The sequence below is a fragment of the Hypanus sabinus genome, chromosome 16 (assembly GCF_030144855.1).
Source record: "Hypanus sabinus isolate sHypSab1 chromosome 16, sHypSab1.hap1, whole genome shotgun sequence".
Classification (NCBI taxonomy): Eukaryota; Metazoa; Chordata; class Chondrichthyes; order Myliobatiformes; family Dasyatidae; genus Hypanus; species Hypanus sabinus.
In genome coordinates this window covers 41684221-41711133 of record NC_082721.1, presented here as the reverse complement: position 1 = coordinate 41711133, position 26913 = coordinate 41684221, and the positions used below count along the sequence as shown (strand labels likewise).

The 26913-nt window shown below is 41.6% G+C and overlaps 1 protein-coding gene across 16 annotated transcripts in view; it reads right to left on the bottom strand.

Moving 5' to 3' along the window:
• The window catches only part of LOC132406245 (receptor-type tyrosine-protein phosphatase S-like), a 475477-nt gene that overhangs the window by 33354 nt on the left and 415210 nt on the right, over positions 1 to 26913 (bottom strand). For all 16 annotated transcript variants that reach the window (XM_059991616.1, XM_059991623.1, XM_059991621.1 and 13 more), the window contains 4 exons: positions 13935 to 14110; positions 7655 to 7774; positions 3778 to 3932; positions 1681 to 1966 (listed from right to left, as the gene is read on the bottom strand). In XM_059991616.1, the coding sequence (XP_059847599.1) occupies positions 1681 to 1966; positions 3778 to 3932; positions 7655 to 7774; positions 13935 to 14110 (737 nt within the window). The remainder of the gene's footprint in view (positions 1 to 1680; positions 1967 to 3777; positions 3933 to 7654; positions 7775 to 13934; positions 14111 to 26913) is intronic.

Below are 26913 nucleotides of genomic sequence, written 5' to 3'. Positions count from 1 at the left end.
CCCTTCGGTGGTCCTGCTTTTGTTACATGCCTCTTCTATCTCCCGTTGCAATATGTATGCCACATCCTGGATTCTGTTTGGAGTCCTGTACACACCTCCCATCAGCATCTTCTTACCCTTGGAGTTTCTTAACTCTACCCACAAGGATTCTGCATCTTCTCATCGTATGTCACCTCTTTCTAAGGATTTGATTTCATTTTGTATCAATAGAGCCATCCCAGCCCTCCTGCCTACCTGCCTGTGTATGCTTGGATGCTAAGCTCCCAACTGTGATCTTTTATCAGCCACGACTCAAGTGATGCCCACAACATCATACCTGCCAATCTTTAACTGTGCTGCTGCCTTACTCTGGATCTACCTCATTATCTACCTTATTCCAGATACTGCATGCATTCAAATATGATACCTTTAGTCCTGTAAACATCATTCTTTTCGATTTTGCCCTCATGTTATACTTCAACTCATGGCACTGACTGCAATTTTGTCCTATCATCTGCCTGTCCTTCCTCACAGTCTGACTACACAATGTAATGACTTGTATACCAATTGCCCCATCCTCAGCCCTTTCTCACTAGTTCCCATCCCCTGGCCAAATTAGTTTAAACCCTACCCAACAGCTCTAGCGAATCTGCCCACACGGGAATTGTGGACCCTTCCAGAGGTTCATGGGTAACCCATCCCTTTTGTACAGGTCATACCTTCCCTAGAAGAGATCCCAATGATCCAAAAATCTGAAACCCTGCTCCCCGTATCATTTCTTCAGCCACTCATTCATCTGTAATATCAACCTGTTCCTGCCCTGACTAGCACATGGTACTGGGAGTAATCCAGAGATCACTACCTTGGTGGTCCTGCTCCCTGTGCTTCTCAGTATATGCCTAGTACTTAGTTCCTTCCTTCTTGTAAGATCATTTGACTTGGTGTAGAATGCACAATTAGTTGTACCTTCACTTATATACACTTTCAAAGGTTGGCATAGTTACATTAGACAACACAATAACTGGGGTAATGTGACCCTTTTTGGATAAAACTCCTGAAAGTACTTAAGACAGCAAATTAATCATACACCATGCCTCTTATTGACCATTCTGCTACATTAAGGCTGACGTTTATCTCAATCTGATATTCCCTACATTTTGAAGTATAATTTAAGACCATATGCATAGGTTTTTACTTACCCAAATGCAATTTGCTTTTACTAAATAAAAAAATGAATTTTAGAAGTATATTTTTAAGGATATTGAGGAGACAGTGCTGTAGATGAGAACACCAGTGACTTCTGATACCTTCTCAGAACGAGGAGACAATAGTACTTAAGTTCAACAGGAATCCTGAACGAGCTTGGTATTAATTAAATGAATAAAAATCCAACTGCATCTCAATGCCACAAAAATGATCCCTAACATGGAATGATGAATTTTAGTTACAGCGGCCAAAGTTTGACCACAGCTGAGTCCTGTTGAGCCACGGATGTTGTACTGGTCCAACACAAAGGTGCTTTCATGACCTCCAACATCAGGGGAACCACATCACTTCTTGGTTGAGCCTTCAGGGAGAGCAAGTGAGGGCAGGGGATATAAATATTAATACCAAATGGAAAAATTCAAATTATCAAGACAATAAATAGCTGTACACCATTACCTCCAGCCAGTCTGGAATTAATGAGGAAGATTTTCTTACCTTGAACTCTAGTTCCATGCCTGTGACATGCTCCCCTGTTTCAACCTGCGCGAGTTTCTGGATGTAAGAGTACAAGTTCCTGGCCATCACCTCTGTGGTCCCACAAGCCACTGCTTCCAGCAGTGCATCATGAATAAAAATATACTGGTCCTCCGTCTGCACCATGTAGTTCCGTTGTGATCTCATCAGCGTCACATGGCCATAGATGTCAACCGTCTTCTCATGTTTTATTCTCTCTAGCATGGCATCAATGACAATGAAACAGCCGGTCCGACCGACTCCAGCACTGAAAGATTAATTGATCCAGGTCAAATAGCTCTGCTCTCCACACATTGGCATTAAGGAATGTTAAGCTGTTTGTAGCCGTTGTTGTAGCAGCACAGGGGCACAGCTGCACATTCTCCCTCTGACTATGTACATTTCCCCCCAGCTGCTCTGTTTTCCTCCCATATTTCAAATCTATGTTGCAACCGGCCACCGTAAGTTCTGCTAGTGTGTAGGTGAATGATTGAATCTGGGGGAGTTGGTGGGAGTGTGAGACAGAACAAGTTGCAGAGAGATATGTGGTGAAAAGGAAACAATGGGATTTCTCTGAGAGATGACAAGGGCACAACAGACCAGGTGACCTCCTGTGGTGGTAAACCACGTGAGAAAATAATTCTTTTGGATGAGCTGACATTGTAAAGATTCTTTTGTTTGTGGGCAGAGCAATGGAAACATCAACTGCTCCTGAACATAAAGTCCCACAGCACAGAAACAACCCTTTCATCCCACTGAGGGACACAGACCTTACATCTGGAGCCCAGTAGGTCAGCTGGCTGAGTTCCTTCAGCACCTTGCGTGTTGCTCCAGACAGCAGCATCTGCATTGTCTTGCGTCTCCCTTCAGCCCACTTTCAGTCATCCATTTTACCCCTCCAACCTTCCCCTCAACTCCTTCCAAATTCTACCACTCATCAACACTCTAGAGGCAATTAAGGAGAACTCACAAGTCTTGAGGAAGTGGAAGTGACCTATGTGGCCACAGGGATAATGTGCAAACTCCAAGTTCCTGAAGTAAGAATTAATATGGGTCTGGGGTTTTGAGACAACAGATCAAGTAGCTCCTACATTATATCACTCAATGTGGCTCAATACCTTCAAGTGAAATCTGACTATGGCCAAGATAGATCTCCATGTGCAAAATGCTGACAGAATATTTGGATTCATAATTGAAATGGGCTTATGTCAAGCTGACAGAATAGTATTACTTATGAAATGTTAGGCATGAGAAAGGATGATCACAGATCACAATAATTTTAAATATATGGAGCTGAGCTTGCTTTTCAGAGGATAATGAATATCAGGATGGATATGGTTCCAAAACAGACATAACAGCTAAAAAATGAGGGTTCAAAATACTGGCTGAATACCCATCAAATAATCACTGACTTCAGTAAAATAGTGAAAGCTGCCTCTTTTTAATAGGCTTTTGTTCTAAGCTCAGTGGAAGATTTAGTGATGTGCACTTGGGTTGAAGTCTGTGTTGATCATAAATACTAACAACATTAAACTGTCTAATGTCAAAAATGAAATGCAGGTGATTAATTCAGTGCTTTTGTTTGGTGTTCAGTCAGAGGGAACATGCTCTGGGAGGTAGAGGTGACATGAGTGGAATAGTACCTGCTGGCATTGTTTTCTCTGTGTGAATCTCTTTCTCTCCATCTCAGCACTAACTTCAAATCAAACCATACATTTCCCAATGCATCACTCATCGAGGAAAAAACTGCTTGGAGCTGAATAAACAGCATTTAAAAAATAAACAAGAGACGTGATGAGGTTTACATCCATTGGCCTACAGCCGTACAGAATTAAGGGCAGCCATGCCATTGTTCATTTCTCTTCTGGCAGGGTTATAACCACAAGAGACATTCCTCACATAAGGTATTCTCCAAACATGCTGTTATTCATTTATTATGGTTCCAACCCACCTAAAATGAACAATTTGGCCAGAAAAAGGAGGGAGAAAGTAATCCTTTGGTTCCAAGTCCGTCTCTGAACTGTAGGGTTGCTTCAGTGACATTTACAATGGAGAGAACAAACAAGGGAATGACCCTACCTGCAGTGCACCACCACGGGGCCAGCGTCAGGAGGATTGCAGGTTTTCACTCTTCTGAGGAACGCTAGGAAAGGAGTCGGATACTCAGGGACACCGTGATCAGGCCAAGCCGTGAACTGAAACTGACGAACCTCACGCTTCTCACTGGAGCCATTCTGAAAAGGGCAAAAGAGGAATGTGTGTAGTACCCAAGGCATCCATTCTAAAACATCCCAAAGTGCCAAAACACTTTGTTGAAATGTGATCACAGATGACATGTAGGGAGGAAAAAAAACCCAATTCACACACTGTAAGCTCATACAATTAGTCTGACAAGGTATTTCTGTGCGATGATACTGGAGTAACAGCCTAGATATTAGAGGTCAAGTTATCAGCTAGGATTCCAATGTATAACTTTCTGTCACAGATGCAAGGGTTCTACCAACTGACCTATAAGACAATATCAATCAGACAGTGGCTAATCTGAAATGTTACCTTTATTTCTTTTTCCACTGATGTTGCCTGACCTGCTGAGATTTTCCAGCATTTTCTCTACTTATTTGGTCAGGACAGAGTTTCATTTTGGCTGGTATTTTACAGGTTTAGGGAAGCTCTGAGACTGTCCCATAGGCAGGAACTAACAGGAAATGGGTTGCAGACTAAACAGCAAGGAGCACAACAAGTAACACACTCAAGTGTTAGAAAGAATACAAGCAGTTTCAATCCAGTTTTCACTATTTCGCTGAATACTAGCAATTAAAGAATGTATTATGTCTAAGACAAGAATTGACATTTCTGTATTCTGGATATCCCCGTTTTTGACATAATTTTAGTTAGATCTTGTGGCATTAATTATGTTAGTTTGAAATTGCACTGCTTAATATGGGTGCTGTTTGTAGAAGTTATTGAAAGGTGCACTAAGAATTGTGGCTGATCAGTTAAAAAGAAGATTTTCATTGCAGTTATGAAAGTGTTAGGAGAGGGGATAAATTACATAAGGTTTCGTTATACACGGATGATTTATTTATACTTCGAATCCTAAGAAATCTATTCCTTCTATGTTATCTATATTTATGGAATTTGGTACTTTTTCTGGATATAAACTTAATTTACCTAAAAGTGAATTATTTCCTATTAATAATTATTTTGATTATTATGATCAAATACCTTTTAATATTGCCAAAAACCATTTTACTTACCTTGGTATCAAAATTACAAAGAATTTTAAAGACCTATATTAGGTATGATTTCCTCCCTTTAGTTGAATATACTCAACAGGCACTTTCCAAATGGTCACTTATGTCGATGTCATTGATAGGTCGAATAAATGCTGTAAAAATGGTTATTCTACTGAAATTTTTATATTTATTTCAAGCAGTTCCCTCTTTTGTTCCATGAACATTTTTTGATAAAATAGATTCTCTGATTTTGTCTTATGTTTGGAATAATAAAAGCTCTAGAATGAATAAACTTTTTTTGCAAAAATCAAAAAAAGATGGAGGACTGGCTTTACCAAACTTTAGCTTTCATTATTGGGCAATTAATATTGGTTATATCACTTTTTGGATTTATGATATAGACGATCAAGATTGCCCTTCATGGTTACAGCTGGAGGAAAATTCAGTAGTGGGGTTTTCGTTAGCTTCTTTATTAGGAGCTCCCCTTCCTTTTTCGTTCTCCAGAATAGATAGACAAGCTCTCAACCCTATTGTTAAACATACTTTAAAAATTTGGTTTCAATTTCGTAGATTTTTTGAATTAAATGATTTTTTACTTTCTAATAATATGTATTCTAATTTCTTTTTTAAACCATCAAATTTGGATAAGGTTTTTTAACATGGAAAATTAAGGGAATAAAACATTTTTTAGATTTGTTTTTACAAGACTGTTTAATGACTTTTTCACAGTTAATGGATAAATATGATATCTCTAATACACATTTTTTCAGGAATTTACAGGTTCGGAATTTTTTACATGACTTTTTACCGAATTACTCCTTGGCCTGCCTTTAAATTTGGCTTATGTTATTTTTCAGTTTAAACCTTTTCAAAAATGATTAATAGCTATCATTTATAAACAGCTAATGAATGCTCGCATGTCACCTAGTGATAGGGTTCAACGCACCTAGGAAGTAGAACTTCAACATTCATTTTCAGATAATCAATGGAGTAAAATTTATTATTTAGTCAATAATTCATCTATCTGCACACGCCATATCTTAATTCAGTTTAAGATAGTACACAGGGCCCACATGTCCAAAGATAAATTGGCGCATATTTTTCCTAATATAAGCCCTAATTGTGACAGATGTAACGCAGAAGTGGCTACTCTAACTCATATATTTTGGTCATGTGTAAGTTTCAATAATTTTTGGAGGGATGTGTTTGGAATATTATCAAAAGTTATAGATATGGATGTTCAACCTAATCCACTTACAGCAATGTTTGGAATTATTCCAGAGGAAGCAAGCAAAGTGTCTGCTTCCGCCCAACATGTGATAGCTTTTTCAACTTTACTGGCTCGGAGAGCTAATTTGCTGCACTGGAAAAAATCTAACCTGCCTACTGTTTTTTATTGGCTCTCCTCCATTATGTCATGTATAAGCTTGGAGAAAATTAGAAGCTGGACATTTGATACATCCTTTAATTTTGAACAAGTCTGGCAACCCTTTATTCAATATTTTCACATGATTTAATTTATTTTTATTTATTTATTCTTCTTTATTTTCTTTGGGGAAAATCCTTATCCATGAAGGTTCGGAGATGACTGGAAGGATGTGATTTTTTTCCCTCTCTTTTTTTTTCTAATTTTATCCTCAATTGGAATGCCCAATATTTCTTTTTCTTTCCCTTTTTTTTGTTTCAGTTTAGTTAGTGGGTTTTTTTCTTTATCAATAAAATTTCCAATCTTTTTTATGATTGCTATGAGGAGTTGTAGTTTTTTTTGACCATTGTATATATAACAGCATAATATTTTACCTATTTGATTTTGACATTATATACTTTCTGTTTTTACTATTGCTGTTTATGTCTTTTATATTATCTACTTATTAAACTCTGCTTCTGATTTGTATATTCTTTATTTGAAAATCAACAAAAAATATTGAAAAATGAAATGAAAATCTCTGAACAACTTTTTGGTGCTAAGTGACTCATTTTTTTTTCTCTTGGAATTTACGATGTCAAAGTACACCTTGCAACTGTGGCCCTGAATTCTTCCTCAGGAATGCATGGGCTGTTGTGATTCCTTATACAGCATGCTCCTGGACCATGCTGAACAGGCAGTAAACACTGTTCAGTAACCTAGTCTTCCCAGAGGAGCACTGTATTGGGAGGTCCATTTGATATCAGTTTTGTACCTTTTATTCCATTGGCCTCATTCTACACTGAATAAACAACACTAGTCTTGATCATAATCCCTACTCACTCTGAGGCCCAGACCTTGATCAACCCTCACCCTCTTTCCTCAGCATCTACCGCACTCCATATCTAAGAATGGTTATCCTTCTGTTCTCCTGTCCTGAGATCCAGTCCCTAAGCTTGCAGTTCCCAAGATGAAGGCACATCTTCCAAACTTGCCACCTTAGCCAGTCAGCATACTCTGGTTTATGACTGTGCTGCTGGTTCATGGGAAGGGGCCATTCCTATCTGAATATATGACGTTTCTTAAGAGCTTGTTGGCATGGTGAGAAACTCTGCAGCATTTTGGAGAGGAGCATTCGTCACTGGGATTCTTAGGATCACTGGATTTTCCTGGTGTGTCACAGGGCCTTAGCATTTGAGATCTGGAATTAATCAATCTACACACTAAAACTAGGGAGCCTTGCGCCTTTCTTGAGTCCAAGTTCACACCCACTCTTCAGCACATTTAGTATATGGTAATCTTTTGAACTCATTACCTTGTGTAGACAGAAATTACGAACGCAGAAAGTGGCCAACTCAATGGTGTCCAACAGAGTCACCTGTATCATTCCATAGGTATCTGTTCCCCGGCTGGGCCAGTATTGATCACACTTCACCTGAATCAGGGTGCAAGGTACAAATAATCAGGCTCCATACAGACAGTACATACAAATATTTGTTAGAAACCATAGTTACAGACATTAGATAGAGAGTGGATAAGACCCCGTGTAGATACCAGTATAGAATTTGTAGATGCAGCAACGTGATAGATAACTGTACAAATACAGTATTTGTATAGATTGTATGAGAATGTAAAAACATTAATGGGTGGGCCACTTGACCCTTGGATCAGTTATGCTATTAGATAATATTGTGGCTAATCCACTACCTCAGCATCACTTTCTTCCATGAACCCCATAGCCTCGATGTGCTTCCTGCACAGAGAGCATCCTGACTGGCTGATATGGGAACTGTACTTCCCTCAATCGCAGGACTCTGCAGTGCTGACAGCCCAGCACATCTGGAGATGTGAACTTCCCACTATTCAGGACATTTACAAAGACAGGTGTGTAAAAAGGGCTCAAAGGATCACTGGGGCCCGAGACACCCAAACCACAAACTGTTCCAGCTGCTAACATCTAGGAAATGGTACTGCAGCATAAAAGCCAGGACCAACAGGCTCCAGGACAGCCTTTTCCACCAGGCCATCAGACTGATTAATTCATGCTGAGGCAACTGTATTTCTCTGTTATATTGACTGTCCTGTTGTACATAATATTTATTATAAATTACTACAGATTGCACATTGCACATTTAGACGAAGATGTAACATAACGATTTTTACTCATATATATGAAGGATGTAAGTAATAAAGTCAATTCAATTCAATTCATATCCAAAAAGTTCCGTCTTTGATGTGAATATACTCTGTTACTGAGCTTCTGCAGTCAGGTCGATAATAACAAATGTTCAACACTGTACAGATGAACAAATACTCCTCGTTTTGGTTTGAGTCCGTACAGAGGATAGCACATAGGCAGCAGTTCTAGATTCCTCCCCAATGACACTGGTTACTAGAAGCAGGTAGGTATGGAGAACTGTACAGAGTTCAATAATATCATGCATGTCTGTACAGAGTACTGGGTGCAGGCTGTACAGAAACACTGGGTCTGACAGTGTGTATTGTTATCTATGCAGGAGACAGCTGGTAAAGAAATAACGATGGCTAAATTCCAGAATTTGTGATTACGTGCTTTGGGTATGAACTACACAATATTTTCTTCTATAAACACACTGGATACAGAAAGAGGGCCTCTTCTGATTGCTTTAGTTTCTTCACACATTCCATTGATGTAGAAGTTGGTAATTAATTGTCCCACTTGGACAAGCCGGCGAGCACTGTGAGGGCCATGTTTTTTGACTTCTCCAGTGCATTCAACACCATCCACCCTACTCTGCTGGGTGAGAAGCTGACAGTGATGCAGGTGGATGCTTCCCTGGTGTCATGGATTATTGATTACCTGACTGGCAGACCACAGTACGTGCGCCTGTAACACTGTGTGTCAGACAGAGTGATCAGCAGCACTGGGGCTCCACAGGGGACTGTCCTGTCTCCCTTTCTCTTCACCATCTACACCTCAGACTTCAACTACTGCACAGAGTCTTGCCATCTTCAGAAGTTTTCTGATGACTTTGTCATAGTTGGATGCATCAGCAAGGTAGATGAGGCTGAGTACAGGGCTACGGTGGGAAACTTTGTCACAAGGTGCGAGCAGAATCATCTGCAGCTTAATGTGAAAAAGACTAAAGAGCTGGTGGTGGACCTGAGGAAGGCCAAGGCACTGGTGACCCCTGTTTCCATCCAAGGGGTCAGTATGGACATGGTGGAGGATTACAAGTACCTGGGGATACGAATTGACAATAAACTGGACTGGTCAAAGAACACTGAGGCTGTCTACAAGAAGGGTCAGAGCCGTCTCTATTTCCTGAGGAGACTGAGGTCCTTTAACATCTGCCGGATGATGCTGAGGATGTTCTATGAGTCTGTCGTGGCCAGTGCTATCATGTTTGCTGTTGTGTGCTGGGGCAGCAGGCTGAGGGTAGCAGACACCAACAGAATCAACAAGCTCATTCGTGGGGCCAGTGATGATGTGGGGGTGGAACTGGACTCTCTGATGGTGGTGTCTGAAAAGAGGATGCTGTCCAAGTTGCAAGCCATCTTGGACAATGTCTCCCATCCACTCCATAATGTACTGGTTAGGCACAGGAATACATTCAGCCAGAGACTCATTCCACCGAGATGCAACACTGAGCATCATAGGAAGTCATTCCTGCCTGTGGCCATCAAACTTTACAACTCCTCCCTCGGAGTGTCAGACACCCTGAGCCAATGGGCTGGTCCTGGACTTATTTACACTTGACATAATTTACTTATTATCATTTAATTATTTTTGGTTTTATTTTGTTATATTTCTACTCTATTCTTGATTGGTGCAACTGTAACGAAACCCAATTTCCCTCGGGATCAATAAAGTATGTCTGTCTGTCTGTCTCTAAATTGCCTCCACAGGTTGGTAGAACCTGGGGAGAATTGATGGGAATGTGTGGAGGATAAAACAGGTTGGGATAGAACTAGCATACAAGTAGGCATGCTGGTCAGTGCCGACTTGATGGGCCAAGGGGCCTATTTCCATGCTAAAGCTCCCAATGACTCTAAATGTGTACAGGTGTATGGAGCCTTGTGTGGTAACTCTCAAGTACAAGCTCCAGGTATTGTTTCCTGAACGGGCAGTAGGTGCAGGCTGTAAACATGGATAAGTGTGGAGAGACAGGTAAGATGGCAGGGACGGATACTTAAATAGAGATCATAGGTACCATCCATCAAGAGAAAGGTAACATTTCAGGGGAAGGGATGATGACCTGTAACGTAAACGACGATTCTCTCTCCACAGGTGCTGTCTGGGCTCCTGAGCATTTCTAGCACTTCTTGTTTCAAATTTCCATCATTTGTAGTTACTTTGATTTCTGGCTTTGTCCGTTATTTCTAGTTTCTAGATTCTAATCATAGAAGAGCCGAAGGACTATGGCTTTCCCAGACAACAGGGCTGGCAGAAATTGCCAAGTTAGGGTTGATCTAGTTCTCTGTAGACTGGGAGTTGACAAAGGCAAACTGTGTCAGTGGGGCCAGAATGAGGAGTGTGACTTTAAATATTTAGTGAGAGTGGGAGTCAGGCCCTGGTATAATTGCAGAGGTGGAAAACATTCAGGGTTCAGCAGGCTGAGGTAATTGATGTTACAGAGCACACTAGTGTCATTGGTACAACTGGAAGAAATCTGTGGCTACGAGAGTACCAAGAAATGCAAAGAACTATTACATGAGGCAGTTGGGTGACTGTCAGCAGTCAGATAGAACTGTTCAAGCTGTTGAAAGAGAAATTTGAGATTATTCTGCGGTAAGGTGTGAACTAATTAGAAATATTAAAAACATTTCCAGGTGGGTATGCAATTCCTCTCTGATTGATAATCCACAACAGGCTCTTCTCCCTCCTAAATAACTAATTGTTCAATAAAAATAAACAAAGGAAAGTGGGGACATGTTGGGGGGTACACAGTGGGTGCATTGATAGCTGTGCAGAGGAAATACAATTTAACCTTCCACATGGAGGTTCTTCGGCTGAGTTGAAACATTAAGCTGACTTACAAGCGGCACTTTCAAAGACTTTCTACAACTCAGAACCTCAGTATTACTTTTATGCACAGTTTGTCTTCTTCTGCACACTGGTGGTTGGTCAATCTTTGTCTGTTTATGTATGCATTTATTTTTCTCTCTGTAAATGCTGCAGGAAATTGAATCTCAAGGTAGCATATGGTAACATACACATGCATTGATAATAAATTTACTTTGAACTTCAGATACTGAGAGTACTGCTGTGAAGTTCCAGTGTGCTGTCCTTACTAATGTCCAGACATTATGGGGCTGCTTCACGAAGCATTATTGTCAGCTGCACCAAGTACTGAATGACATCATGTTCACCAGGTGGTAACTAGACAATAGCTGTATTCCGGATGTGAGGGATACTGACTCCATATTAAAGACAGGTGATTTGCAATTTGCTCTTGAGTTCACAATCCCTGGCAGTAAGAGAGGCTGCTTAAGCTGTCATCGATGAGAAAAAGGTCCAGCTGGCTCTCTTTTGCCAAGCTAACAGTAGTCAGTCGATTGAAGCCTGCTTTCTATTAAGTGCTGCAAACCACAGCAATCGACATTACACTCAGCAGGCTGAGTGAAGTGGTTGCATTTAACCTTTCATGTGGCTCAGTGGTGCAATCTCTGAAAACGTTCTGAAGCTGTTCAGGTGCTGGGAGTTATCTGGCAGTGCAGGGTAGGGGTTGTGTGGGCGACTATTTTGTGACACAGTAAAAGCTTCCAATCAACATCACCTATTAATCCCTCTTTGGACTGAAGAGGATCAAGCACTGACTGGGACATAGAGCGAGCCAGTCGCCCAGATCTCAATGGAAGATCATGCCTGAACCTGTGAGTGGAGGATCTGGTAGCTCATTATTGAACATGCATTGGGTGAGGTGCTGCATTGCCAGACTCATGAAAGAAGCAACAACATCATCAGTAGAGGAGGGAGCTTGAATAATAAAATCAAATCTGTCTTTTCCTCACCACCTCGCTGACAGTCAACACCGAGACACCTCAAGGATGTGTGCTTAGCCCATGGTCCTTCTCTCTCTACACCCTTGGCTGTGTGGCTAGGCACAACTCAAACACTATCTATAAAATTGCTGATGACACCAGTATTGTTGGCAGAATTTCAGGTGGTCACAGGAGGTGTACAGGAGTGAGACAGATCAGCTGATCAAGTGGTGTTGCAGCAACAACCTTCAGTATGACCGAGGAATTAATTGCAGATTTCAGGAAGGGTAAGTTGAGGGAACACACATAGTCTTTATTGAGGGACAGAAAGTGGAAAGGGTGAGCAGTTTCAAGTTCCTGGGTGTCAACATTTCTGAGATTCTCTCCTGGGCCCAACATATTGATAAATTACAAAGAAGGGAAGACAGTGGCTATATTTCATTAGGAGTTTAAGGAGATTTGGTATATCATCAAAGACACGCTCAAATTTCAACAGATGTACCATGGAGAGCATTCTAACTAATTGCATCATGATCTGTTATGGAGGGGCTACTGCACAGGATTGGAAAAAGCTGCAGAAAGTAGAAAACGCAGCCAGCTCCATCATGGGCTCTAACCTCCCCAGCATCCAGGAAACCCTCACAAGGCGATGCCTCAAAAAGGCAGCATCTATCATTAAGGACCCCCATCACTTAGGACATGCCTGCTTCTCATTGCTGCCATCAAGGAGGAGGTACAAGAGCCTGAAGACACACATCCAATGTCTCAGAAACAATGTTTCCCTCCACCATAGGATTTCTGAATGGAGAATTCACTTGCCCAGTATTTTTCCAATTCTTTTTGCACTACTTACTTTATTCTTGTATATACCTCTAATTGTAATTTATAGTTTTTATTACAACATATTGCAATATACTGCTGCTCCAAAACAACAAATTTCATGACAGCTGCTGGTGATATTAAACCTGATTCTGATTCTATTTGCAAAGTTTGCAAAACTGTACAGTCTGTGCTCAGCTTAGTTCAGCAGGTTGCATGTATTTGGGATGAGTGAGGAAACACATAGTCACAGGGACAGGGACAATTTCAAACTCTATCCAAGCTTTTATTTATCTCTGGTTATCCCTTAATGAACACTAGAGATTTTAGAAATATAAAATCAGAGATGGAGGATTAGAAAATCCAGGATTGATCTCTTTATATTTATAGATCCCATGAAGAAATGGTCTTAGCACTAACCTCAAGTTGACCTCTTTTTATCTGTCAGAAAAACTTCCATTGTCCAAAAAATCATCCCTTAGCCAAATTCACACACAACTTTCCTTTCACCCCTTCTGCTTCTATTTCCCTACCAGGTGCACTGTTAGATTCTTTATCTTGTGCCTCAATGCACAATACTAGAGTGCTACCTTCATCAACCCTCTCTGTTATCAAAGAGCTCATTCAGGCTAGTCTAACATAATGTGCTTTACCAAGCTTTGATACCCACAATAGTAAAATGGTTATTGTTGGTTTTGATGACCCAAGGTCACAAAGGAACACTATGTTCTGCAAATCTTTAATGATTGTTCACCTTTCTGTTGCATTTTTAAACCTGAAATCTGAGAACATTGAGGAAAACTCACTCCTACCCGAGATTTTTCCTCTAGTTTTGTCATCATGACGATAGTCGCACTTCTCTGCTCCCAGACCATTCGCCAGAAATCCCCAAACGTCTCTGGCAGTGGTCCCTGTGTGGCGATGTAGGCATTCTGCTTCCGGTAGCCATCGATATAGTTTGCATTGATGTAATCACTGCCCGAGATACCTGGAGCAGAAAGAAAGGGTTAAAAAACACATCAGTCATATCATTTGTGAACAACTCTCTGCTGAGAGTTACCAAGCTAAAGTTTGAGTAAGCATCAATGAAATATTTCAGTGGGTTAGAATTAATTTATCTGAAGCATAAATGACTAGTGCTAGGGGTGAAACAGTATGGAATAGAAGGAGGATTTTGACAGGTTCAAATCAGACTAGTTAGCCCAAACAATCTGCTTGGCTTGTGCCAATTCCCAATCCATGTGAGCAAAAGTTCCTCTAATTTCTAATAACCAGTGTGCACAAAAATCTTGTGCTGTGCAATTTTTTTGCCCAGTTGCAACAACATGTGTGCACAGAATAATTTCTTCAATAAAAACAGTATAAATAAGCCAATTTTAAGATCTGCAGACTAATCATCGCACACTCTGTGTTGTCCGCATCAGGAACCGGAAAAGGAAGTGGGATTGCGTACGATCGTGAATTATACCTCCTGAGAAAACATTTTATGTGCAGTTTAAATTCCTTTGTGCACTAGTTGCAAAAGACGTGTGTACACTCATAGCCACACACTTCAGAGGGAACATTGCATGTTAAGTCAACTCCAAATCGGCTGGGTAAGAAGGTTCAAGACCAGAGCAGGAGTCAGCTGCTGAAGCTCCTAAGTTGGTTGGAACTTTGGATTTGGAATTGGTTTGTTATTGCCACATGTACTGTGATACAGTGAAAAGCTTGCCTTGCAAACCGTTCATGCAGATCACATCATTTATCTTGTTTGAGCTAGAACCAGGTAAAGCACTAACAGGTGCAGAATAAAGTGTAACAGCTACAGAGAAAGTGCAGTGCAGACATACAAGGTAGATTGTAAGGTCAAGAGTTCATAATATTGGACTATGGAGCCATTTAATAGTCTTACAACAGCAGGGCAGAAGCTGTCTTTGAGCCTGCTGGTAGGTGCTTTCAGGCCTTTATACCATCTGCTGCTGAATAGGAGGGGGAGGAGAGAGAAATCTGGGGTGGATGGGGGTTGTTGGTTGTGCTGGCTGCTTTACTGAGGCAGTGAGCAGAGCAAAGTCCACTGAGGGAAGGCTGGTTTCCATGGCGTCCAGTGTTGTGTCCACAACTCTCTGCCTTTTCTTGCTGTCATGAGTATCCAGATGGGATGCTTTCGACAGTGCATCAATGAAAATTGGTAAAGGTTGATGAGAACATGCCAAATTTCTTTAACCTCCTGAGGAAATAGAGGTGTTGGTGAGCTTGGCTGTGGCATCTATGTGATGGACCAGGACAAGTTATTGCCCAGTTGATTTATACTGGATTGTATCCGTTATAAATGAGTAGCAGATAACTGTCACTGTTCTTCCACCACCATGTGCTTGCTGTTAGTAGTTTCTCATAAAAAAATTACCTTACAACTCCTTGCTAATTAGGCACCGTTCCGCTCAGATGTCACTGCATTATCTAATTGAAGAGCTTCCAATTAATTTACCAAATTAATCTGAGAAAGAGTGCTGCCAGTTCTAACTTTTGGAACCATATGTTCAAATTTCCAAGAATGTCATGGATAGTGGTTCAGAGCATCATTATGGAACATTATCTCCCAAAACTATATTCACTTTGTGCACTCAGCCTCATCTCCAACTCTTTGATCAGACCCAGTTAGGTACAAGAAATGGTGAAGCAATAAACAGTTCTGTTGGAGATATTTGGCGGTTCAAGCAGCATCTGTGGGAGGAAAGGAGTAGTTGACATTTTGTGTCAAATCTTGCATCAGGATTCCAACATCTGTAGTTTCTTATGTCTGCAGGGAACTGTGTGAAGTTGAAACCAGGTAACTTCTGGCATGCTTTAAAACAAACTGATACATCTGAGATGTATTAATGAGTTGTGATCAATGAAAGCAGGAAAGCCCAGTTCCTCACATGAATTTTAAATGGCTGCAAGAAACTCAACATTTGCCAGAATTTTCACAGGATAAAGGCTTACATGAGACACTGCAATGATGTACATTCTCTTCTTTTATGATGAACAATAAGGAAACAGCTACATTGATCAGACATCCTGGTTCTTAGTTGAAGAAAAACTGGAGATGTGAATGTATGCCGACCCATGTTCCAGTGAAGTATTTCTATTTTCTTCCATCTCCCTCCACTTACACTTCCCTCACATAGATCAGCTCTGAAGAATAAGTCTTCATCACCTTTCTCAGAATTAGGTTTACTATCACCGACATGAATCATGAAATTTGTCGTTTTGTGCAGCAGGAAGGTGCAGGCATAACAAACTACAAGAAGTTACTATTAACACAGTAAACAAGCTGTGCAAAAGAGAATTGGCGAGGCAGTGTTCATGAGTTCACGGACCATTCAGTAATCTGACGGCAGAGGAGAAGAAACTGTTCTTAAAACACTGAGGGCGGATCTTCTCTCCAATGGTAGTAATGAAAGGAGGATGTGTCCCAAAAGGTGAAGCTCCTTCATGATGGCCACCATTTTGTTGAGCCACTGCCCTTTGAAGATGTTTCCAGCCCTTGAAGGAGCTGACTTAGTCTACAACTTTCTGCAGCTTCTTATGATCCTGTTAATTGGAGCCTCCATACCCTCCGGTGATGCAACCAGTCAACATGCTCTCCACGGTACATCTGGAGAAATTTGCTCAGAGTCTCAGATGACATACCAAATTTCCTTAAACTCCTGATGAAGTATAACCCCTGGCAGGTCTTCACCATGACTGCAGCAACATGTTGGGCCCGGGATATATCCTCTGAGTTGTTCAAAGCTACTCACTGTTTCCATCACTGCCACCTCAATATGGACTGGTGTGTGATCTCCTGACTTTCGTTTCCTGGAGTCCACATATCACTCCTTTGTCTTACTGACACCGAGTATAAGGTCATTGTTGTGACACCACTAGACGAGCCCCTGCATGGCTCCTTGTCATCACCTGAGATTCTCCAACAACTGTGATGGAGTTTGAGCTGTGCCTTGCCACAAGCTTTTGCAACAGTCTATCAGTGCATCTCCACCCCACAGACATTCCTTCTGCATATAACATAAGGAAATAGTAATACATTTGCGTGTTTAAGATGGTGCTAGTAAAGCACAGTGATGACTTGCTGGCAAAAAAATTAACTATTAACTACTTTAATGCTCACACTTTTCTTCGAAAATGATCGCTGCAATCAGTAGCTTGGAACTTCCCTTTCGGAGTTGAGCTTTTGAACATCTGTATAACCTAGCTTTTTTCGGGTGTGAACTGAAGTCTCGAAGTTGCAACATGATGTGTACAGGCTGAATTGAGGCAGCAGGGCCTGAGAGCAGGGAACGAGCCATTGTTTGACGGCAGGAGTGGACTTGGAGGCAATTTGAAATGGCGGAACCGAGGCAAGGCAGAGACAAGGTGGTGGGGCCCAGGCCCGAGAGCAAATAACGTCAATGTTTGGCTGAATTGGAAAGGTCGGGTATAGGTTGAATTGAGACGGCAGGTTCCAGACCTGAAAGTGTATCGAAGTGCCAGGGCCCAGGTCTGAGTATGAGAAATGACCCACTGTTTGGCTGATTTAAGTGCTGGGCCAGATAGAAAAGGTCAGGGTACCAGGGCCAAAGGAGAGAGACATGCCCATGTTCTGCTTGCTGCTCGGTGAAGTTTACTCCTCTCTGCACTGAACTGCGGCTGTGGCCTGCAACTGATGGCCTCCTGGATCGGCTGTGACTGGCTTTGTGGCTATGAACTCACTTCCAAGATGGCCTGCAACGTTGACAGTGCTTCTCCTTACAGATGCTGCCTGGCCTGCTGTGTTCCATCAGCATTTTGTGTGAGTTGTTTGAATTTCCAGCATCTGCAGATTTCCTCGTGTTTGCTATTCCATATTAATGTACCTTTGTACTCTGAGACACTCCCAGTCTCTGTAACTTCACACATGCTGCTGTTCTAATTTTTCCTGATCTTTATTAAATACTATCAACCAGAAACATTGACTCTATTTCTTTCTCCACAGACCTGCTAAGTATTTCCAAAATTTTTCCGATGTTAAATATGTCAGTTTTACTTTGCACTATCTCAATGCTCTGTGTAATGATTTGATCTGAATGAACCGTAAACAACACAAACTCTTAACTGTATGTCGGTACATGTGAAAATATTTAACCTATTCCAATTCCATCTTCTGTTCTTAATTTTTATAAAGCCTCATGAGCTCTGGAGGAATGAAAAATTAAAATAAGCATGTGGAGGCCCATTTAGTTAAAATGTCTCTACCACTCATAACACCATAGGAGGGGTTTGGACAGAGCAAATTGTGAGTACTTCATTTGTCTGTCAATTGAGTTAGGAAAGCAGAGGCTGCAAATTGTTGCAGAGTAACTAGACGTGGTGGGGAGAAAGGAGGAGAAGTAATTTCACACAGAGGGTTCTGATCTGGGATTCACTACCTGTTGGGGTCAGTTCAACAGGGTATCAGGCATGTACATTGAAATGGAGACAAAGCTGGAAAGGGAATAAACTGGGCAAATATCAATGAGAGGGTGAAGGTGTATTAGGCCAAATGGCTTCTTGTTGTGATGCATGATTCCAAGATCTTGTGGTTGATAGGACAGTGCAGACCAAAACTAGTGGAAAAAAGTGACCTTAAGAGCTCCAGCGATCACAATTATATATTATTTTTGAGGTGAATTATTATATGCAATGCACCTTCGGTTGTGTTTTATTTTCAGGCTATGGGCACTTGGCTAGCCATTCTCAACACCATGATGGTGTATCTCCAGTACCTATAATGAAGAGTTGTTTTAATTGAGCATTAAGTGACCATTATACAATGAAAAAGACCCTCCAGCAATGAAGCCAGTACTGTACCTTCAAGAATCATGGAAAATCCAATTTCTTGCTTATGTATCCAGCATGCACCCATTCATACTTGACATGCTGCACTTGCCCCAGGAGGTTTCAGCACCTGATCTCCTGCCAATATCCACCTCACCTCTCACCACTGGTCTCCCAACACATCCAAATTCACAACCATACATTTGGAATGTTTTGGCTGAGATTTTTAAAAAAAATCAGCATCAGGTCCAGCATTTATGCTCAGTCCGAATTCCCCATGAGAAAGTGGTAGTGAGCTTGTAGTGTTGCAATTGTTCTGGCGAAGGTATTCTCACAGTGCTGTTGAGTAGGGTGTTCCAGGGTTTTGACCCACAGAAGAACATATTTCCAAATTCGGGATGTTTTGTAACATCAAGCAGAACCTGCAGGTGGGGCTGTTGTGATGTGCAGGAAGCACTCTTTCTCGGTGAAAGAGATCGCAGATTAGACCTGAAGTCCATTAAGACATAAGAGCTGAATTAGGCTATTCAGCCCATTGAGTCTGCTCTGCTGATTTATTTTCAGTCATGGCTGATTATTTTCCCCGCACAAGTCACTCTCCTGCCTTCTCTCCTTAACCTTTGACAGCCTTACTAATCAAGAGCCTTTGCTTCATATATACACAATAACTTGGCCTCCACAGCCGTCTGAAGCAATGAATTCCACAAATTCACCATCCTCTAGTTAAAGAAATTCTTCTTCTTCATCTCTGTTCTAAAGAGATGTCCTTCTAATCTGAGGCTATGCCCTCTTGTCCTACACTCTCCCACTATTGGAAACATCCTCTCTACATCTATGCTTTCTAGGTCTTTCAGTATTTGGTAGCGTTGAATGATGTTGAGCCATCAAATGCTCCTCATACATTAACCCGTTCATTCATGTGATCATTCCTGTAAACCTTCTCTGGACTCTATCCAATGCCAGCACACCTTTTTCATAAATATAAGGTCCAAAACTGCTCAGAGTACTCCAAATACGGTCTTCAATTCAATCCCCATCTTATGAAGGACAACTCACCATACACCTTCTAACGCACCCTATCAACTTGAGTGACAACTTTGAGGGTCAATGGACATGGACCATAAGATCCCTCAGTTCTCCCACACCGCTAAGTATCCTGCTATTAACCCTGTACTCCTCCTTGAAGTTTGACCAAATCTAAAGGGTATCACTTTACACTTTTCCAGATTGAACTCCATTTGTCACTTCTCAGCCCAGCTCTGCATCCCATTGTAGTCCCTCAATAAACTATTACATCCTTCTGCACTATCCACAACACCAACAACCTTTGTGTCATCTGCATATTTACTAATCCACCCCTCCACTTCCTGTACCAAGTCAATTATAAAGATCACAAAGAGCAGATCCCTACTGGACAGCACTGGTCACTGAACTCCAGGCAGAATTCAGTCCATTTACTACCACACAGAATTAAAACTATCTTTAATCAGACAATGCCTCTCCAAATGCTCAGAAAAACTGTCTGAGAGTCCTCTCAAATAGTTTGCCCACCACTGATGTAAAATTCACAGATCTAAATTCCCAGTATTATCTCTATTACCTTTCTTGAGCAAAGGAATACCATTTTCTACCCTCCAATCATTTGGCCAGTGAGGCTGCAAAGATCTTCACCAAAGGTGAAGCAGTCTCTTCCCTTGCGTCCCATAGTAACCTGGGTAAATTGTGTATGGGCTCAGTGCTTATTTAACTGAATGCTTTTCGGAAGTTCCATACATTCTTTTTCTTTATGTCATCATATTCCAGTACATCAGCTTGTTTCATACTGTTCTTGCAGTCATCAAAGTTCTTTTCATTGGTGAGTATTGAAGCAAAGTATTCATTAAGGTCATCCCCACTTCCTCTGATTTCAGGCACATGCTTCCACTTTTATCCTTGATTGGCCCTACCTTCAAATTGGCCACCCTCCTGCTCTTCACATACATATAGAACGCCTTGGGGTTTTCCATTATCCTACTCGCCAAGCTATTCTAATGCTCAATTTTAGCTCTCCTATGTCCATTCTCAACTTCCTTCCTGGCAACCTCGTAACTCTAGTGCACCGTCAGATCCTTGATTCTTAAACTATAAGTATAAGCTTCTTTCTTCCTCTTGATGAGATGCTCCACATCTCCTGTCAACCATGGTTCCTTCACCCTTCCATCCTTTAGCCGCCTCAATGGAACAAACCTGTCCATAACCCCATGAAAGTGCTCCCTAAACAACCTCCAATTTCTGCTTACAAACAAGAGAAAGTGTGCAGATGCTGGAAACCTGAGCAACACACACAATGCTGGAGGAACTCGCGGGCCAGGCAGCATCTATGGAAAAGAGTATGATCAATGTTTGGGGCTGAAAACCTCCAGCATTTTGTGTGTGCATTGCTCCAATTCCTGTTGAACATTTCCCTGAGTAAAGCTGCTTCCAATTTCTTCTCCTCAGTTCCTGCCTAATAGAATTATAATTATCCCTCCTGTAATTAAATACTTTTCCATACCGTCTGCTCCCATCCTTCTCCGAGGCTCTGATAAAGGTGAGGGAATTGTAGTCACTGTCAGTGAAGTGCTCACTCACTGAGAGGTCTGTCACCTGACCTGGTACGTTGCTTAGCACCTTATTCAGTATGGCTTCTCTTCTATTCAGCCTGTCCTGTCTACTGCATCTAAACCTTTTGCACCAAGGAGCTGCCAATTAATATTAGGGATGCTTAAGCCACCCATTACAACAACTCTGCTATTTTTGCACTTTTCCAGAATCTGCCTCCCAATATGCTCCTATAGAATATTCCCAATAGAATGCTTCCTCCTGTTTCTGACTTTCTCCCACTCTTATTCAGTAGATAATCTCTCCACAATATCCTCCCTTTTTGTAGCTGCGATACTATCCCTGATTAGTAATGTCACGTCCCACGTAAACTCCCTCCCCATCCCTTTTGAAACATTCAGCAGACATTCCGGCTCTTGTGACAGTCAACTCTCTGAAATGGACACAAAACTGTAGTTCTATGTGCTGGTTCCATGCTCCAAGTTCATCACCCTTGTTCCTGATACACCTTGTGTAAAAATCGACACATTTCAACCCATCGAACCGACTGTAATTATGCCCTATCCACTGCCTATCCTTCCCCCTGCCCCCTGTGTCAATTCTTCAGCCACACAAATCCTATTCTTACCTTCATTGGCATGAGGCACAGGTAGCAATCGATTGAGGACCTGGCTTTCTATGTTCTCTCTTCAGGACGTAAATTTTCCTAATTATGTTGGTACCATGACATCTGGCTGCTTACCCTGCCCATTCAGAACTATGTGGATCCTAACTTTAGTTGTCCCTGACCCTGCACCTGGGAAGCAACTTATGATCTAGGAGTCTCTTTAATGTTCACAGAAAATCCTGACTGCTCCTCTACCTATTGAATCCCCTATAACCACCGTTCTCCTCTTCTGCCCCTCTTCCCTTCTGAGTCATAGAGCCCAAATCAGTGCCAGAGGCTTGGTCACTGCAGTTTTCCCTTGGTAAGGTGTCCCTCCCAACAGTATCCAGAGCAGTATATTTGTTATTGAAGGTAATTTCCACATAGGAGATTAGTGGGCAAAATTAGGGCACACAGTATTGGGGGCAGAGTACTGACATGGACTGAAAATTAGCTGGCTGACAGGAAGCAAAGAGTAGTGATTAACAGGTCCCTTTCGGAATGGTAGGCTGTGATCAGTGGGGTACCGCAAGGTTCGGTGCTGGGACTGCAGCTGTTTACAATATACATTAATGATTTAGATGAAGGGATTAAAAGTAACATTAGCAAATTTACTGATGACACAAAGCTGGGTGGCAGTGTGAAATGTCAGGAGGATGTTATGAGAATGCAGAGTGACTTGGACAGGTTGGGTGAGTGGGCAAATGTATGGCAGATGCAGTTTAATGTGGATAAATGGGAGGTTATTCACTTTGGTGGCAAGAACAGGAAGGCAGATTACCATCTAAATGGAGTCAAGTTGGGAAAAGTGGAAGTACAATGAGATCTAGGTGTTCTTGCACATCAGCCAATGAAAGCAAGCATGCAGGTACAGCAGACAGTGAAGAAAGCTAATGGCAAACTGGCTTTTATAACAAGAGGAATTGAGTATAGGAGTAAAGAGGTCCTTCTGCAGCTGTACAGGTGTGACCCCACCTGGAGTATTGTGTGCAGTTTTGGTCTCCAAATTTGAGGAAGGACATTCTTGCTATTGTGGGAGTGCAGCATAGGTTCACAAGGTTAATTCCTGGAATGGTGGGACTGTCATATGTTGAAAGATTGGAGCGACTGGGCTTGTATACACTGTAATTTAGAAGGATGAGAGGGGATCTGATTGAAGCATACAAGATTATTAAGGGATTGGACACACTGGAGGCAGGAAGCATGTTCCCGCTGATGGGTGAGTCCAGAACTACAGGCCAGAGTTTGAGAAGAAGGGGCAGGCCATTTAGAACAACGATGCGGAAAAACTTTTTCACCCAGAGAGTGGTGGATATGTGGAATGCTCTGCCCCAGAAGGCAGTGGAGGCCAAGTCTCTGGATGCATTCAAGAGAGAGTTAGATAGAGCTCTTATAGATAGCGGAGTCAAGGGATATGGGGAGAGGGCAGGAACGGGGTACTGATTGTGTATGATCAGCCATGATCACAGTGAATGGTGGAGCTGGCTAGAAGGGCCGAATGGCCTACTCCTGCACCTACTGTCTATTGTCTATTGTAAGGTTACAGGGGTACTCTACACCACTTACCTATTCCATTTCCCTCTCAATGAAAAGTACTACCTACAAAACATTAGTAGTGAACAATACTATCTTCAAAGCCTTTCAGGTCAGAATATGAAAGGCAATAGTTAAATACAAGTTCTTTCAGAGCACATTGCTGCAAATGTTAACTCAGCTTATTGAACTTGACCAACAGACTACAAGTTCCAACTTCTCAAAGTCATGCAATGAATGGCAATTCAGCGAGGTATCTGAAAGATGATAGTTCATTTGGGACTGTCTCTTGACATCTTCAGGAAAGCAGTGAAGTATATTGACCAGAATATGCCAAAGAAGGAAAGTGAAAGGAAGAACAAAGAAGTGTTTTATTTCTAAGATGCTATGGAGGAAAAATTAACTAACAGCAGACCACATTTCAGGCCGGCCACATAGCAGTACAAAGCAGTGTGATGTTCTGACAGGGAAAAATATATTTATGCCAAATATGAAATAATGGACAAACTAAATACCTCAGGCTCAACAGTTTTCAAAGAGTTAATGGAGAGTCACCAAAGGTCACCTGAAGCCTTCCTGTCGTAAATGAAAGCCAGTTTTAGTCAGTGTCATTTGCTAAATTGATTGGGGCCCAGTATATTACTATGTTGCCCCATAGCATGTTTTTTCAAAAGCTGAGTGTTCCAATTCATCATCCATATTATGATGCACGACCTGATCCCTACAAGCTTCCTCTGTCATGGCTAAGTAATTTCCAAGCCTGGTCCAGAATGGCCATTGGCTATAATTACTTGAACCTCCAAGACAATCAATTCCCTGACTGACAAAAGGTTCCTCATTACATTTTCCCAGAAACATGCAGTGTAAATCACAGAGAAATTAGTTCTGTGATAGATCAGTGAAACTTTAAAAGATACTCCAAGCTTTTCTGTGTTGTCAGCTTGCTTCTGCACACTGAAAGAAACTCTGGCATTGATTTGGACATAAAGCAGCGCAGCACCACAGACCTAGGCCCTTTGGCCCATCTAGTCTGGGCTGACCTGTTTTTCTGCCTAGTCCCATCTCCCCACAACTGGACCATAGCTTTCTATACCTCTTCATCCATGTACTGTACTTATCCAAACTTCTCTTAAATGATGCAATTGAACTCACTTCCACCACTTCCGCCGGCAGCTCGTTCCACACTCGCACCACCCTGTGAGTGAAGTAGTTCCCCCTCACGTTGCTCTTAAGCATTCCACCTTAAAACTTTGACCTTTAACCTCTTGCTATAGCCATTGCTATTTCTATTGCTTTTTAAAAATTAAATTACAGTAATTTAATAAAAGTTGATGTACATTTTTTAGCTACGGCCAACTAGATTGAATAGGATATTGTCTGTAGGACAAAAAGCAAGCATTGTCATGATGGAGCAAACTGGGAATCTTTGGCATAAACAATGATGATTGCAATTGTAGATGTTCATCTCAGCACCTTCAGAAGTTTTAGCGTGTGTGGAGAGAAGGAGGATGGAAAAGGAGAACATGTCTATTTTCAAAAGTGGACACATTGATATTGGCAGGAGTGAGTGCCTGGACCCATTATTTTACACACTAAAGCATAATAAGTCACACAAGTGCATTGCAGTCTTCTGAATGGGAGTAAACGGCAAGCTTTGTACTTGTAACAAGTAGGTTGGAAAGCTCGGCTACTGTAGTAGAAAACTGCTCCGAGTAGCTTGTTTTGATTATACAGTTGTCTCAATATTGTTGCACAGAATGTCATAACCTTCTTCTTGGCCCTTCATTTATTGCCTGATTTTAGAATGAGTCACTTAGTTGCTGGAGTCTGATGTGCAGCTGGAAGGTTGTGAAACAAAGGGTTTTTTTGCCACTGTCAGACTGGGCGAGCTAACTGGGTTAGGAAGCTTGAGCCTGTGGCTAGGGATATGGTGAGGATGCTATGCAAAGGAAACAGCACTCTTTCTAGATCATTGGAAGAACTTGAATCAGCACTCTACTTGGGGATTGTTATTTGTAAACATTCAGCAGCAGTTTGAAGACCGAGGTGGGTGTGGTATCAGGTGTGGGGTGGGAAACTGGCTACAATTATTCCTTACTTGGAAGTCCAGGCCTGTGAACTTAGAACACATTGCTCCAAGTCTGCTTAATGACAACAGAGTCCAGGTTTCTTTGCACTGATCTAAAAGCAGGGTACAGGGCATTAATATCCTGAGCACCCTGACATGGAGTTTGGATGAGAGTAATTGGGTGAATTTTCTGAGTGGTGTGATTTGACTTGGAAACAGTTGCAGATGAAATTTACTCTTGGCCAAATCAATTTTCAATCTCATAATGCAGAAAGAAACTGAAAATAATAATGGTATGAGTCATCATCATTATTATATTCTGTGTTGTATGATGTGGTAGATGACGGTCTGTCTACATAACCATGATTGCTCTTGGCAAATTTTTCTACAGAAGTGGTTTGCCATTGCCTTCTCCTGGGCAGTGTCTTTGCAAGCTGGGTGACCCCAGCCATGATCAATACCCTTTAGAGATCGTCTGCCTGGCATCAGTGGTCGCATATTCACGAGTTGTGATGGGTACCATCTGCTCATACAACCATCCATTACCATGGCTTCACATGACCCTGATCAGGGGGCCAAGCAGGTGCTACACCTTGCCCAAGGGTGACCTGCAGGCTAGTGGAGGGAAGGAGTGCTTTTATTTGGTAGAGGCATATTGTCCCTCCGCCACCCAAAATAATATGAGTAACACTGGTTAATTGTTACTCTTAGTGAAAGAACATAATTCATATGCTAGAAATCCAAAACAAAAATGGCCAGAAACACTCAGCAGGTCAGGCAGCATTTGTGGAGCGGGAGACAGTTAAGAGTTTCAGGTGAATAACACTTTATTAGTTGACTCTGTTTCCTATCCCACAACATTGCCTGGCCATTCTGTGCATTTTCTGCTTTTTTTTCACTTTAATGCTGTCTCCTCTTAAGAATTGTTTTATAAGCAACTGCTCAGTATTTTGTTTTAACTCCTAACATGTAAAAGTGTGCACATTCTTCAATAGACTTCATTAAATGTTAAGAATCTATTGCGTAAATATGCTCTACACCATGGGATCAAAATTTCTTGCAATGTTGTCTTAAAGAAGCACATCATTGCTGATATGCAAATTACCAATCAGTTCCGAGCTTAAGAAATATGATACAAATTGCCAATTTACAAAATGTGTTGGTCAAT